Source organism: Carettochelys insculpta, chromosome 32, assembly GCF_033958435.1.
Source record: "Carettochelys insculpta isolate YL-2023 chromosome 32, ASM3395843v1, whole genome shotgun sequence".
Classification (NCBI taxonomy): Eukaryota; Metazoa; Chordata; order Testudines; family Carettochelyidae; genus Carettochelys; species Carettochelys insculpta.
The window spans coordinates 6,623,737-6,639,959 of NC_134168.1; the positions used below are offsets into that span (position 1 = coordinate 6,623,737).

The window sequence follows — 16,223 nt, forward strand, 5'->3', positions numbered from 1 at the left end:
CCAATTTGTTTAAATCAAATCTAGAACAACTTCCCGCAGTTGCATCTTTGACCTTCTGAAACAAAAAAAGAGAATTGTCTTCAGTGCGGTTCAGGAACATATTGGATAGTCTGTGCCCTGCTGTGATAGTTTCCCAACATATGTCCGCATATTTGAATTCTCCCATCACCACCAAATTCTGTAATGAGGATGATTTATTAGGTGTTTAGAAAAAGCCTCACTCATTCACCTTTTCCACCTGGATAGGTGGTCTGTAGTAGACTCACCTTTTTTATTTTTTTAAACTCCTTTTAACCTGTCCCAGAGACTCTCAATGCCTCTGAATAATGAGAATAGATCTGCTCATACTGGAGTTCAAGAAGCTCCTATAGAGGCAATTAACCATTTCCCTGTCTGTTGTCAATCAGCTGTAGCTCCGCTGGGGTTCAAGTGAGCACATCTCCAGCTGAACTACACTGCCACAGCTGGATTCACGTACAAACAGGGACACTTCCTTGTGCATTATGATAGCTGGGCCTAAGTACATGTTTCCAGAATCACAGAATCAGGTAATCCTACGGCTGGAAGGGACCTCAGGAGGTCATCTAGTCCAGACCCCTGCTTCAAACAGGATCATCCCCAACCAACGACCTTGTCAAGCCGGGACTTAAAAACCTCTAGGGTTGGAGAATTCACTACCTCTCTAGGCAATGAATTCCAGGGCTTTCACCACCCTCCTGGTGAAGTAGTTTTTCCTAATATCTAACCTACATCTTTCCCTCTTCAACTTCAGACCATTATTCCTTTTTCTGCCACCTGACACCACTGAGAACACTTTCTCACCCTCTTCTTTAGAGCTCCCCTTCAATAAGTTGAAGGCTGCTATTAAATCATCCCTAAGTCTTCTCTTCTGTAAACTAAACAAACCCAAATCCCTCAGCCTATCCTCGTAGGTCTTGTGCTCCAGACCCTTAATCATTTTGTTGCTCTCTGCTGAACCTGCTCCAGCACATCCACATCCTTTTTATACTGGGGGACCCAAAACTGGACACAATATTCCAGATGTGGCCTCACCACTGCCGAAAAGAGAGGAATAACTACTTCTCTAGATCAGCTCAAAATGCTCCTCCTAATGCACCCTAGTATGCCGCTAGCCTGCTTGGCTACAAGGGCACACTGTTTACTCATATCCAGCCTTTCATCCACCATAACCCCTAGGTCGCTTTCCATCGTACTGCTGCTGAGTCAATCGGTCCCCAGTCTATAACAATACTTGGGATTCTTCTGCCCCAGGTGCAGGACTCTGCACTTCTCCTTGTTGAACCAGATCAGATGTTTTTTGGTCCCGTCCTCCAATTTATCCAGATTCCTCTGCATTCTCTCTCTACCCCCGAATGTATCTACCTCTTCCCCTAGTTTTGTGTCATCTGCAAACTTGCTGAGGGTGCAATCCAGTCCTCATCCAGGTCATTAATAAAGATGTTGGACAACACCAGCCCCAGAACCGAGCCTTGTGGCACTCAGCTTGAAACGGACCACCATCCAGATATTGAGCCATTGACCACTATGTGTTGGGCCCACTTTCTCTCCATCTTATAGTCCAAGGATCCAAATCATATTTCCTTAACTCTTGGATAAGAATGTTGTGGGAGACCGTAAAAAAGCTTTGCTGAAGTCAAGGTATATCACATCCACTGACTTCCCCATGTCCTCAGAGCTTGTTACCTCGTCAAGCTAATCAGATTGGTCAGGCAGGACTTGCCCCTGGTGAATCCATGTTGTCTACTTTTGATCACTTTCCCCTCTTCCAAGAGCTCCAAAATGAATTCCTTGTGGAGCTCTTCCATTATTTTCCCAGGGATTCAGGTAAGGATGACCAGTCTATAGTTCCTTGGATTGTCCTTCTTTCCTTTTTTAAGGATGGGCATTATGTTTTCCTTTTTCCAGTCATCCAGTATCTCCCACAATCTCCAAGAGTCTGCAAAGATAATGGCCAAAGGTTCAGCAATGACATCCGCCAATTCCCTTAGTACCCTTGGGTACATTAAATCCAGACCCATGGATTTGTGTACATCTAGTTTTTCTAGATAGCTCAGAACTTGTTCCTTCCCCACAGATGGCTGACCCCCACCTTCCCATACTACATTGTCTCGCACTGTTGTATGGGAGTTGACTTTGTCCACGAAGACTGAGGCAAAAAAAGCATTGAGTACGTCAGCTTTTCCTACATCATCTGTCACTAGGTTACCTCCCTCATCCAGTAACAGAGCCACACCTTCTGGGATAACCTGTATTTTGTTAACATGCCTGTAGAAACCCTTCTTGTTACCCTTCACATCCCTTGCCAGCTGCAGTTCCAATTGTGCTTTCACTTTCCTGATTACTTCCCGGCATTCTCCAGCCATATGTTTATACTCCTCCTTAGTCAACTGTCCACATTTCCCTTTCTTGTATGCATCATATTTGAGTTGAAGCCAATTAAGGCTTTTCCTGTTAAGCCAATAGATACAGAATGACAGCAGATTTTAATCTCAAGTATCCAGATGTTATGGGAACCAGTACAAATTTTTAGACTCACATCCACGTGTTTGGTTGTGCTTATATTGGCTACGTCTACACGTGCCCCAAACTTCGAAATGGCCATGCAAATGGACATTTCAAAGTTTACTAATGAAGCGCTGAAATGCATATTCAGCGCTTCATTAGCATGCGGGTGGCAGCGGCGCTTCGAAATTGACGCGCCTTGCCGCCGCGCGGCGCGTCCAGATGGAGCTCCTTTTCGAAAGGGCCCCGCCTACTTCGAAGTCCCCTTATTCCCATGAGCTCATGGGAATAAGGGGACTTCGATGAAGGTGGCGTCCTTTCGAAAAGGAGCCCCGTCTGGACGCACCGCGCGGCGGCAAGGCGCATCAATTTCGAAGCGCCGCTGCCACCCGCATGCTAATGAAGCGCTGAATATGCTTTTCAGCGCTTCATTAGTAAACTTCGAAATGGCCATTTGCATGGCCATTTCGAAGTTTGGGGCACATGTAGACACAGCCATTCAGTGTCTTTCTTTATCACCCCACAGATGACCAGCTCAGAGAGCCATGCTGGAGAGAACCAGACCTTCTCTGATGGGTTCATCCTGGTTGGGTTTTCCTACATTCAGAATTTGCAGAGCCTTTTGTTTGTGGTGTTTCCTTTTGCCTACCTGTTCACTCTGATGGCAAACCTGTTCATTGTTCTCCTTGTCAAGCTAAACCACACACTCCACAGCCCCATGTATTTCTTGCTGGCGAACCTGTCTTTCACAGAAGTCAGCTACACAACCAGTATAACTCCTCAGCTGCTGATTCACCTCCTGATGGAGGAGAAGACCATTACATTTGCAGGCTGCGCAGCCCAGATGTACGTCCTCTCTATCGCAGGTCTCGCAGCATGCTTCTTCCTAGCAGGCATGGCCTACGACCGCTACGTGGCCATATGTCACCCTTTGCAATACACAACCATCATGAGTGGCAAGGTACGTACACACCTAGTGGTGACTTCATGGGTCATCAGCATCTTGGTGGCAGTAGCTCAGCTCACTTGGATCTTCAGCCAGCCCTTCTGCGGCTCCAACCAAATCAACCACTTGTATTGTGATACCCAGATGGTAGATAGACTGCTGTGTAACTACTCATGGAAGAATGTGGGGGTGGGGTTATTTGTGCTGGTGGTATTTGTCATGGGCCCTTTTTTAATGATAATCCTCTCCTACATCTGCATCATCTCCACCATCCTCAAGCTGCCATCAGCAGAGGGAAGAAGTAAAGCCTTCTCCACCTGCTCTTCCCACCTCATGATGGTGATTTTGTCCTATGGATCAGCCCTTTTGAGTAACCTGAATTACACCTCAGGCTCCAATGCTGAGAACCTTCATCTGATGTCCCTCACATACACATTTCTGTCTCCAGTGTTAAATCCCATAATATACACGCTGAGGAACAAAGAGGTGAAAGGAGCCCTTAGAAACACCCTCGAGAAGGTCATTTTTCATACAAACAGAGGTATTCGAGAATGAAAATTAGGGTTTATTGAAACAGCAGGAAGAGAGAAAATTCATTAACATTTGGTTGAAGTTTCTTGTGAAGAATGTCACTTTTTGAACTATTGTTTTGCAGTTTGCAAAATGACGGCCTGTGATAAATTTGTCAAGAGAATTAGGAAGAAAATATTTTTTCCAAAAAAAGTCTAAATAGAAAGGGACTTTCCATCACTCCACTGATATATTATTTGAAATAGCAAATGAGCATCTTTAGAGAAACTACTTTAGGGTCCTGCACAGATACAAGATTTGTATCTGCATTCGTAACCTCAAAACCTTTGGATATCTGCATCTACCTCTGCAGATTATAGATGTCCGCAGATTGAAAAGGAGATCTGTGGATCTCCAGGGTGCAGTATAGCTTCAAATTTTGAAATGCCAAAGCAAATAAAATCTCAAAATGAGAAATGTTTGATAAAACAGTCACCTGTTTTGTGGGAAATGCAACCATACTTACCAGAATTTTCATGCTGAAAATGTCCCAAGAAAAGTCCATTTGGGCATCACCTTTTTCCTTCTGTGCCAGCTGAGTGCAGTATTTTAATTTTGGGATAAGCTAAGGTTCGTTGGAATTGTTTGGGCTGTTAAATGCATTCTCCAGGGATTTCGGTGGCCTAATTCTAAATAATATTTCTCAGCACTTATGAATGGCTCCCTAGGTCAGACTCTGAGAGAGGTTTCAATGCCTCCTCTGAACTGGTCATATACATACTTTGAGAGATAGTGTTTCACTTCTCTTGCCCTTGGAAGAAGGTTTCAAAGCGACCCAATTACATGGCTGTTTCACATTTTGAAAGCAGATCTTCTGGAACGGCGAATGGCCAACATTATGCAAATGAGGCACTACATATGCAAATTAGTGCATGATTTGCATTTTCAATCAGCCACATTTGCATGCCCCTTTGGGAAGAGGGGGCCAGTGTAGACGTAGCCTATTGCGGGAGTGATAGTACCTCTTTCAAAAGAACTACGTTGAAATAAGCACTATGCGTGCAGAGTTTGTATTCAGAAATAGCTAAGGGCCATTTTGAAATACATTAGTGTGTGTAGCAGCCCTGTTTCAAAGTAGCTATTTTGGAACAGTTCATAGAATCATAGAATACTAGGACTGGAAGGGACTTCGAGCGGCCATTGAGTCCAGCCCCCTGCCCCAATGGCAGGACCAAGTACTGTCTAAACCATCGCTGATAGATATCTATCTAACCTGTTCTTAAATATCTCCAGCGAGGGAGATTCCACAACCTCCCTTGGCAATTTATTTCAGTGTTTGACCACCCTGACAGTTAGGAACTTTTTCCTAATGTCCAACCTAAACCTCCCTTGATGCAGTTTAAGTCCGTTTTCTCTTGTTCTATCCTCAGAGACCAAAAAAGAAAAAGTTTTCTCCCTCCTCCTTATGACACCCTTTAAGATACCTGAAAACCGCTATCATGTCCCCCCTCAGTCTTCTCTTTTCTAAACTAAACAAGTCCATTTCTTTCAGCCTTTCTTCATAGGTCACATTCTCAAGACCTTTAGTCATTCTTGTCGCTCTTTTCGGGACCCTCTCTAGTTTCTCCACATCTTTCTTGAACTGTGGTGCCCAGAACTGGACCCAATACTCCAGCTGAGGCCTAACCAGCGCAGAGTAGAGCGGAAGAATGACTTCTCGTGTCTTGTTCACAGCACACCTGCTAATGCATCCCAGAATCATTCAACGTAATGGACATTCAACATTCAATGTAATGGACAGTTTGAACAGGAGAGGCAGACCACACAGAGAATTGGTGGATGGTATAGTAGACTGGTGCAGAGCTAGTCTACAGAAACTAGGCCACTCCACACTGCACAGGGAAACAAGGAAGGAAATAGTGAAGGACGTATCGGACGCCAATGGGCAATAAGACCATGGTTGTGGTTGATGATGATGATGATGATGATGTGATGTTTTGTAACTGAAGATCACTTTGAGTTTAAAAGCTAATTCATGGAGCAACCTCATCTGTCCATGACACCAGGCCCTCCAGTTCTCCTAAATGCTTGTTCTGTTCTTGACTGCAGGGGGCTCGTGACTTATATCCAGGGATATAAGGGTTCTAGTGGATCACAAGTTAAATATGAGCCAACAGTGTGATGCTGTTGCAAAAAAAGCAAACATGATTCTGGGATGCTTTAGCAGGTGTGTTGTGAACAAGACACGAGAAATCATTCTTCCGCTCTACTCTGCACTGCTTAGGCCTCAGCTGGAATATTGTGTCCAGTTCTGGGCACCCCAATTCAAGAAAGATGTGGAGAAATTAGAGAAGGTCCAGAGAAGAGCAACTAGAATGATAAAAGGTCTGGAGAGCATGACTTATGAAGAAAGGCTGAAAGAATTGGGCTTGTTTAGCTTGGAAAAGAGAAGATTGAGGGGGGACATGATAGCGGTTTTCAGGTATCTTAAAGGGTGTCATAAGGAGGAGGGAGAAAACTTGTTTTTCTTGGCCTCTGAGGAGAGAACAAGAGGCAATAGACTTAAGCTGCAGCAAGGGAAGTTTAGGTTGGACATTAGGAAAAAGTTCTTAACTGTCAGGGTGGTCAAGTACTGGAATAAATTGCCAAGGGAGGTTGTGGAATCTCCCTCGCTGGAGATATTTAAGAACAGATTAGATAGATGTCTATCAGGGATGGTGTAGATAGTGGTCGGTCCTGCTGTCGGGGCACGGGACTGGACTCAATGGCCTCTCGAGGCCCCTTCCGGTCCTAGTGTTCTATGATTCTATCCCTAACAGATGTCTATCAAATCTGTACTTAAATATCTCCAGTGGTGGGGATTCCACAGTCTCCCTAAGTCATTTATTCCAGAGTTTAACCACCCTGACAGTTACAGTTTTTTTCCTAATATCCCAACTAAACCTCCCTTGCTGCAGCCAAGCTCATTACCTCTTGTCCTATCCGGAGAGGCCAAAGAGAACAATTTTTCCTCCCTCCTCATTGTAACACTCTTTTAGGTACTTGTAAACTGCTATCATGTCATCTCTCTGTTAGTTTCCTGGTTGCCACGGTCTTGACCTGCATCCACCCAGCGCCAAAGTAAACCTTGTCTGCTTTGATCTGAGGGAGGAGGGGTTGTTAACCCAACACTGGGCCTCAGAGCAGGGAGACCAGGGGATCTGGCCCAGCAGGACAGAGTGGTGAGGGATCCTCAGACACCAATAAGGGTGATGTCAATGGCATGAGGAGCACTCCTAGGAACATCCCAAGTGGTCTTCTGTGACCCTTTCACAGCGAGCAATGGCAGGTACATCCTCTAGTGTTTAAATATTTGTTCCCTGTGGAGGTACCTATCACATGCAATCAAGTCACCTCTTAGCTTCTCTTTTTAAGCTAAAAGGATTAAATTCTAATCATCTACCACTGCCAATCAGTTTTTCTAATCATTGAATCAGTCTCATAGCTCTTCTTTGAACCCTCCAAATTGTCAACAGTCTTCTAGACCTCTGGCCCACAGGACACAGGACTCAACGAACACTCACACCCATGCTGCGCCTCTTCCTGGTCACTCGAGGAATCAGCTCATGTCAACCTTTGCCTCCTGTCTGTTCTCCACCTAGTCTCAGGACCCACAGCCCTCCCAAACTACAGAGCCATGCCCTCAGGGTACTGCCCTGACCAGTTCCCCACTGACTGGGGTCCTCCTCTCTCAGGGAACCCTGAGCCCCCTATATTCACTTTGCCTCGTGAACCACAGACAGTCTTTATCTATCACCTTATTTTAGGGGCAAATTGCAGACAGAAATGATCACTTAGCATTAGCAAGGTGGTGTTATATGATTCATCATTTACAGCAATGGTGTTGGAAAGGCCTTGCCCACCTCCAAGTTGGAGCAGGACGGGACAATCTGGACGGAGGGTCCATGACTCTGCCTACTCACGACAGACTCTTGCAGGGCTGTTACTGTGAATCATAGAACCATACAATCCTAGGGCTGGAAGGGACCTCAGGAGCTCATCGAGTCCAGCCCCCTGCCTAAAGCAGGACCAACCCCAGCTAAATAATGCCAGACAGGAATTTTTCAAGCTGGGACTTAAGAACCTCTTGGAATGAAGATTCCACCACCTCTCTCAGCAATGCATTCCAGGCCTTCACCTCCCTCCTGGTGAAATAGTTTTTCCTCATGTCCAACCTAGACCTTTCCCACTTCAACTTGAGACCATTGCTGCTTGTTCTGCCATCCATCACTACTGAGAACAACCTCTCTCCATCCTCCTTAGAGCCCCACTTCAGGAAGGGCTGGATAGTGTTTCTGAGGCCTTTACCAGCTGGAGGGAGCCAGGTTGAGGACACCAGTGGGAAACTGGTGTGGTGTCTCAGAACCTTCATCTGCCCTGCTTAAGGTGGGGAGTCCGGGGGAATGGTGACAGGGGGACGGGCTGCATTTGGGCCAACTCAGGTCTTGGGGTGGGGGGTTCGTGAGACTACCACAACTGCCCGAGCTACTGGGAACCACCAGCTCTTGGCCTGGCTGGGAATGGGGCTCAGGGAAAGGGGAAAGGAGAGTGTGGACCCTCCTTCTCCATTTCAGCACCACGGATTTGTATAACTCAACCTGGCTCCTTGCTCTGTTGGTTCATTCTGCGCTGTACCAGTTTGTGGCCAAGCAATGGATGTCCCAGAGCACTCCTTGGAGTGTGTGGAGGGTGTGGGGTGGGGCAGGGCTGTGACAGGAGGTGTCCATGGGTGGGGAGGCAAGAGCAGCAACAAAGTTGTGTGTTAGCGCAGGAAGCAGGGGCTGCAAGTCTGGATTTGTGGGGTGTCGGAGGATGGGAAGGAGCCAGGGCTGGGGTAATAGAAGGTTGCACTTGAGCTGGGTTGTGATAGCCAGGGGACAATAGTGTGTGTGTGTGTACACATGAGTGAGTGAGCCCAGAGACAGAAGAGCATTGTGGCTAGTGGCTATGAGTCAGGGCTGATGGACACTGGCAGAGCATTGTGTGTGTGGACCCAGAGATAGAAGTGCATTGTAGGTAGGGGCTGTGGGCCAGGACTGAGGGGAAGAGGCAGAGCTCTGTGGGTGGGGGAGGGGGGCGAGAGGTAGAAGAGAATTGTGGGTAGGGGATGTTGATCATGACTGAGTGGGACCAGTAGAGGTCTGTGGGTGTGTGGGTCCAGAGATGGAAAACTATTGTGAATAGGTTCTGTGAGACGAGACTGAGGGGCACTGGCAGAGCTCTGTGTGTGGGCCCAGAGATACAAGTGCATTGTGGGTAGGGGCTGTGGGTGAGGACTGAGGGCAGAACTGGGGCTCACAGGCATGACAGCGAAGCCTGACACAGTCCAGCTGCACTGGCTGATGTCCGTCGCTGAGGCCTGCACGCTGGGCCTTGACTTCCACTCACAGCACCTGGGCCGTGCTATCTGGGCTGGCCCAGTGGGATGCTGGGTGTGTTCACATGTCAGTTTCACATCACTCCCTCTTCCCTTCGCCCCCCTTCCTGGCTGTGATGCCAGTGGAATTTACGAAGGACGGGGGTCACCTCCTGCCTGCCCTGCCGGAACTGGCCTGGCCCCTTCGCTCCCCACATCAGGGGCTGCTGCTAAAGGAACTTTCCTTTCCCTTCCATCGTCTATCTCTAATCAATGACTAGCCTATTTAATCAGCCCCGCTGGGCCCACTTCCCGCGCCCACCATCTCCCAGCAATGCTCCCATTCTAATGGCCTCCAGTGGGACCCATTAAAATTACCAGTAACTTTGTTTCTGTCACCGGCCCTTAATTTCTTGGGAACTTTGTCAGCTCTCCAGGCAGAGCCCTGGTCTCGGCTGAGAGCAGCTTTGCTCAGAGTGCTGATTAAGGCCTGAGAAGTCATAACAACTTGTGTTTCTTGCATTGACTCTCTAAAGAGCCAAGAGCAGGTTGTGGCTAATTGGCGTGATTTCTTTTTTTGGTAAGTGTGCTGCTAATAGGGATAGCTTTAATGAACACCCAACAAAGCAAGGGGATTTTAATTTAATTATTCTTTGTTTCCTGAACGTAGTCAATGAAATTAATGTTTCCACTGAAATGGATTAGGCTGTCTGCATGGTGGGCAGCTCAGTTGTGTGATCAGCCCGATGAAACATCTGCAATTTATTACCTCACACATTCAGATATTTAATTTCCTCATCTCTGATCAGCCACCAAGGACCAAGACAGCTGTTTTCCTGACTGCTCTTAGCAGAGTGTGACAGTTATACAGCCAGCTCCAATTCCCACCAGCCTGGCCTGTGAAGTCAGCAGCACATAGAGTCAGAAGGAATAGCCTTCCAATACCGAAAATCATGACGCCTTTTTAAAGTTGAAATCAATGTCCCTGACTGTGAAATGTGCCCACACTGCTTGTGAGAACATAAGAATGGCCATAGTAGGTCAGATGAATGGCCCAACTAGCCCTGGGTCCTGTCTTCTGACCATGGCTGGTGCCCAGATGGATTGGAGGGCCTGAGCAGATATGGGGATAAATAGATAGATAGATAGGTAGGTAGATAGATAGATAAATTATAATGCCCACGCTGTTCTTGTGTTATAGAATGATAGAATCCTAGGACTCAAACAGACCCCAGGAGGTTATCAACTCCAACCCTTCCCCACAGCAGGATCAACTGGACATAAGTCAGCCCAGCCAGGACTTTGTCAATCCGGGACTTAAAAACCTTTAGAGATGGAGATTCCACCATGCATTACCTCTCTAGGTAATTCCTTCCAGTGCTTCACCACTCTCATAAGCCGTGTCTACACATGCACGCTATTTCAAAGTAGCGGCGCCAACTTCGAAATAGCGCCCGTCACGGCTACACGTGTTGGGCGCTATTTCGAAGTTGAAATCGACATTAGGCGGCGAGACGTCAAAGTCGCTAACCCATGAGGGGATGGGAATAGCGTCCTACTTCGACGTTCAACATCGAAGTAGGGAACGTGTAGACGATCCGCGTCCCGCAACATCGAAATAGCGGGGGCCTCCATGGTGGCCATCAGCTGGGGGGTTGACAGACGCTCTCTCTCCAGCCCTTGCGGGGCTCTGTGGTCACCGTGTGCAGCAGCCCGTAGGCCAGGGCTTCTGGCTGCTGCTGCTGCAGCTGGGGATCCATGCTGCATGCCCAGGGTCTGCAACCAGTTGTCGGCTCTGTGTATCTTGCACTGTTTAGTGAAAGTGTGTCTGGGAGGGGCCCTTTAAGGGAGCGACTTGCTGTTGAGTCCGCCCTGTGACCCTGTCTGCAGCTGTGCCTGGCACCCTTATTTCGATGTGTGCTACTTTGGCGTGTAGACGTTCCCTCGCAGGGCCTATTTCGATGTGGTGTTGCGCAACGTCGATGTTGAACATCGACGTTGCCAGCCCTGGAGGACGTGTAGACGTTATTCATCGAAATAGCCTATTTCGATGTCGCCACATCGAAATAGGCTACTTCGATGTAGGGTTCACGTGTAGACGTAGCCATAGTGAAATAGCTTTTCCTAATGTTCAACCTACACCTACTGTTCTGTCACTTGAGGCCATTGCTCCTTGGTTTGACATCCGTCATTACTGAGAACAGTTTCTCTCCATCCTCTTTGGAATCCCCCTTCAGGAACATGAAGGCTGCTATCAAATCGCCCTTCAGTCTTCTCTTCTTCAAATTAAATAAGCCAACATCCCTCAGCCTCTCTTTACAAGTCATGTACTCCAGTCCCCTAATCATTTTCATTGCCCTCTGCTGCACCCACTCCAATGAACCCACATCTTTTCTATACTAGTTTGCACAGAACTGGACACAGTACTCCAGGTGTGGTCACATCAATGCCGAATAGAGGGGAATAATAACTTCTTTAGATCTTATGAAAATGCTTCTCCTAATGCACCCCAATGGACCATTGGCCTTCTTGGCCGCAAGGTCACACTGTTAACTCGTATCCAGCCTTTCATTCACTGTAATCCCCAGTTCCTTTTCTGTTGCATTTATATTTAACTAGTCAATCTCCAGCCTGTAACAATGCTTGGTGTTCTTCAAGAGCAAGACTCTGCATTTGTCCTGGTTGAACCTTATCAGACTTTTTTTAGCTCAATCCTCCAATTTATCCAGGTCACTCTGGACCCTGTCCCTACCCTCCAACATATCTACCTGTCCCCCTAGCTTAGTGTCATCCACAAATTTGCTGAGGATGCAATCCATATCTTCATCCACGTCCTTAGTAAAGATGTTGAACAACACTGGCCATATAACTGATCCTTGGGGCATTCCACTCGAAACCACCCACCAACCGGACATACAGCCATTGAGACATAGACCCCTTGGGCCTGACCATCTCGCCAGTTTTCTATCCATTTTACAGTCCATGTATCCAATCCACATTTTCTTAACTTATGGGCAAGAAAGTTGTGAGAGACCATATCAAAAGCTTTGCTAAAATCGAGGTATATCACATCCATTGACTTCTCCAAGTTCACAGGGCCAGTTACCTCATTATAGAAGCTAATCAGAATGGTCAAGTACGACTTGCCCTTGTTGAATCCATGTTGACTATTCCTGAACACTTTCCCCTCTTCCAAGTGCTGAGAAATGGATTCCTTGAGGATCCTCTCCATTATTTTCCCAGGAACAGAGGTAAAGCTAACCAAAAATAATTCCCTCGATTCTTCTTCTTTCCTTTGTTAATATGTAAAGTCAAAGAAGGAGTGAGAAGCAAAAAGGCATCCTTTAGTTAGGGTTGATCCTGCGTTAGGCAGGGCACTGACTAGATGACCTCCTAAGGCCCCTTCCAGCCCTAGGATTCTATGATTCTATATTAGCCATGGTTTCAAATTTGTGATCCTGTTTCTATGTTTTTATCCTTTTAATTTGGGACACACATTTAATTTGAGGATCTATTATGGTTCTTTGTTGGCCTTCCACTTTTGGCGTTGTGCCTTTTCATTCAGCTTTTTACGTATTTTAGTCCAACCATGATTGTTCTATTCCAATGCCCTAGGATGCTACGTGGCCATGAGCCTTCCCCAATAGCTCATGACTCTGTGTAATTAAGAGCCATCTGAAAATAGCAGCTGGAACTTTGATCTTCTCTTGATGAGGCCTCTTTTTCTTTCTTAAGCGAGTTCTTTTGAAAGGCTCAGCTCCAAATATACTCTGGCTAACCAGGTGCTGCTTCAATTGATTGGCCAGACAGGCTGGCTTCAGCAGTTGATTAAATTGTGCACATATCCATAGTCACACTTTTCTCACTCACACAAAGGAAAACATTTCTTAATAACATAGGAATATAGAATATATATAGACCTATGAGCTACTAGAACACAGAACTGGTGGGTCAGAATTTTGATTGGTGGGTCGGAATTGATGAGAAGTGTAGAGTCCTGCACCTGGGGTGAAAGAATCCCAACCATTTTTGTAGGATGGGGACCTACTGACTCAGCAGCAGTACGACGGAAAGGGACCTAGGGGTTATGGTGTCTGAAAAGCTGGATATGAGTAAACAGCGTGCCGTTGTGGCCAAGATGGCTAATGGCATACTAGGATGCATTAAGAGAAGCATTTCAAGCAGACCTAGAGATGTAGTTATTCCCCTCTATTTGCCACTGGTGAGGCTACATCTGGAATGTTGTCTCCAGTTTTGGGCCCCACCAGTGTAAAAAGGATGTGGATTTGCTGAAGCAGGTTCAGCGGAGGGCAGCAAAAATTATTAAGGGGCTGGAGCACAAGAGCTATGGGGATAGGTTGAGGGATTCGGGCTTGCTTAGTTTACAGAAGAGAAGACTTAGTCTATCACAATGTTTGGGATGCTTTCACCCCCGGTGAAGGCCTCTACAATTCTCATAAATTCTGACCCATCAATCCAAATTCTGACCTACCAATTCTGTGTTGTAGCAGCTTGTAGGTCTATGTATATTATATATTTCTATAAGTTATGAAGAAATATTCTCCTTTGTGCGATTTAATAGCAGACTTCAACTTCCTGAAGAGGAGCTCTAAAGAGGAGGGTGAGAAACTGCTCTCGGTGGTGTCAGATGGCAGAACAAGGAGTAATGGTCTGGAGTTGAAGAGGGAGAGATGTAGGTTAGATATTAGGAAAAACTACTTCCCCAGGAGGGTGGTGAAGCACTGGAATGCATTGCCTAGAGAGGTGGTGGATTCTCTATCTCTAGAGGTTTTTAAGTCCAAGCTTGACAAGGTCCTAGCTGAGATGACTTAGTGGGGGTTGATTCTCCTTGAAGCAGGGGGCTGGAGTAGATGACCTCCTGAGGGCCCTTCCAGCCCTGTGATTCAGTGTGATTCTATGAACACAAAGATTATGAAAAATGTAAATAATTTCTTAGGTTTTGTCTACACTAGATATAGAAGTCAGCCACTGATATCAATTCTAGCTATGCCAACTGTGTGGCAAATACCAATTTATCTATGGCTGACTTACTTGTGTGTCTGCATGGAGGAAGGTAAATGGGAGTACTTCTTCTATCACCCTTCTTTATACCGTACCTCTCACAAGGAGTGCAAGGGTTGCTGTTGACCCCAAGGGCACCATTTCCTTCATGCATGAAATAAAACCCCAGAAAATATTGACCCTCACCAGGTCAATTTTCTGCTGTAGTGTAGCTCTAGCATTTCTAAATTATAATATTTAATACAGACCTAGCAGATATTACAAAACTAAGCTTATGAAAAAATATATCTATATGAAAAGAGCTAAATCTATAATACAAAGCTACCATGAAAAAGCTGAAGTGTTATACTGGCAAAACTTAAAGAACTTAAAAGCAGAAATGACTCAAATATATAGAACTTACATCTACATTGTACTCAGATGAGCAGATGCTTTATACAACAATTTCTGTTAATACAAGGCTTTTCTAAAACCACTGAAGGATCCACTGAATGTTTTTCCCAAGGCTTCCTTTACTTCCTTGTTTCTTAGCGTGTAAATGAAAGGGTTTAATAGCGGAGTTATAATTGTGCTAAAGATGGTGACAGTTTTGTTCAAATCCAGGGTGCTCGTTGTAGAAGGCTTGACAAAAAGAATAATACAGGAACCAAACCAGAGAGTCACCACAATCAGGTGGGCTGAGCAAGTGGAAAAGGCCTTTTGCCATGCTTGGGCTGATGGAATTCTTGAAATGGTGGAGATAATGCAAATGTAGGAGACCACAGTTATTGTGCATGAGACGATGACAACGATGAATGAGAGAATGAACATTGTCAGCTCAATAACATGTGTGTCTGTGCAGGAAAGTACAATCCAGGACTCCATGTGGCACATGAAATGATTGATGATGTTAGAACCACAGAAAGACAACTTGGAGATTAGAGCTGCCAGCACAGCGATAGCCAGGAACCCGCCCAGCCAAGAGACAAGGGCTAGCTGAGCAGTGATGGTGTTGTTCATGAGAACATTGTAGTGCAATGGGTGGCATATGGCCAGATAGCGGTCATAGGCCATTGAGGCCAGGAGGAAGCATTCTGTGCCACCCAAGGAGGTGAGGAAAAACAATTGCATGAGGCAAGCAGTGAAGGAGATGGTTTGGCTTGTGCTCAGCATGACGCCTATGGCTTTGGGGGCAGATGTGGTGGTGAGCCAGATCTCCAAGAAGGAAAGGTTGCAGAGGAAGAAGTACATGGGGGTGTGGAGCTGAGGGTGGGTCCTCACCAAGGCAATGATGCAAATATTCCCTATGATCGTTAGGATGTATGTCACAGAAAATAACATGGCGAGGGACATCTGGAAATACCAAGTACCAGGAAAGCCCAGTAGAATGAACTCCTGCACAATGGTCTGGTTTCTCAGTTTTGTTCCAGCCATGACATCCATCTGTGAACACATGAGATAGATCAGTTGGAGGATTAAGCCAACAAAATCTGGTGGGGTTTAACAAACTAACATATAAGAATCCTAAACATTGCTACAGGTTGGGAACTGACCGGCTAAGCTGTAATTTTGCAGAAAGACACTTGGGTGTTACAGGTGATTAGAATCTGGAGAGGAATCATGAGGTATCAGAGGAGTAGCTGTGTTCGTCCGTATCCACAGAAACAAAGAGAAGTCCTGTGGCACCTTATAGACTAACAGATTTTTTGGAGCATAAGCTTTTGTGCATCTGACAAAGTGGGTCTTTGCCCATGAAAGATAATCTCCAAAATATATGTTGGTTGATAAAGTGCCATAGGACTTTTCATTGTTTTTATGAATCATCAACACACCCTTGTAGCCAAGAAG

At 46.0% G+C, this 16,223-nt stretch overlaps 1 protein-coding gene across 1 annotated transcript; it reads right to left on the minus strand.

Annotated features, from left to right (window-relative positions):
* Window positions 1–14,846: 14,846 nt before the first annotated feature.
* Window positions 14,847–15,809, minus strand: LOC142004817 (olfactory receptor 6F1-like). The gene has a single exon (XM_074982505.1). The coding sequence runs from the start codon at window positions 15,807–15,809 to the stop codon at window positions 14,847–14,849; it is 963 nt and encodes a 320-aa protein (XP_074838606.1).
* Between the last annotated feature and the right edge of the window lie 414 nt (window positions 15,810–16,223).

Excerpts from the sequence above, each read along its gene's own strand:
- LOC142004817 (XM_074982505.1), bottom strand. The coding sequence starts at position 15,809 with ATGGCTGGAACAAAACTGAGAAACCAGACCATTGTGCAGGAGTTCATT.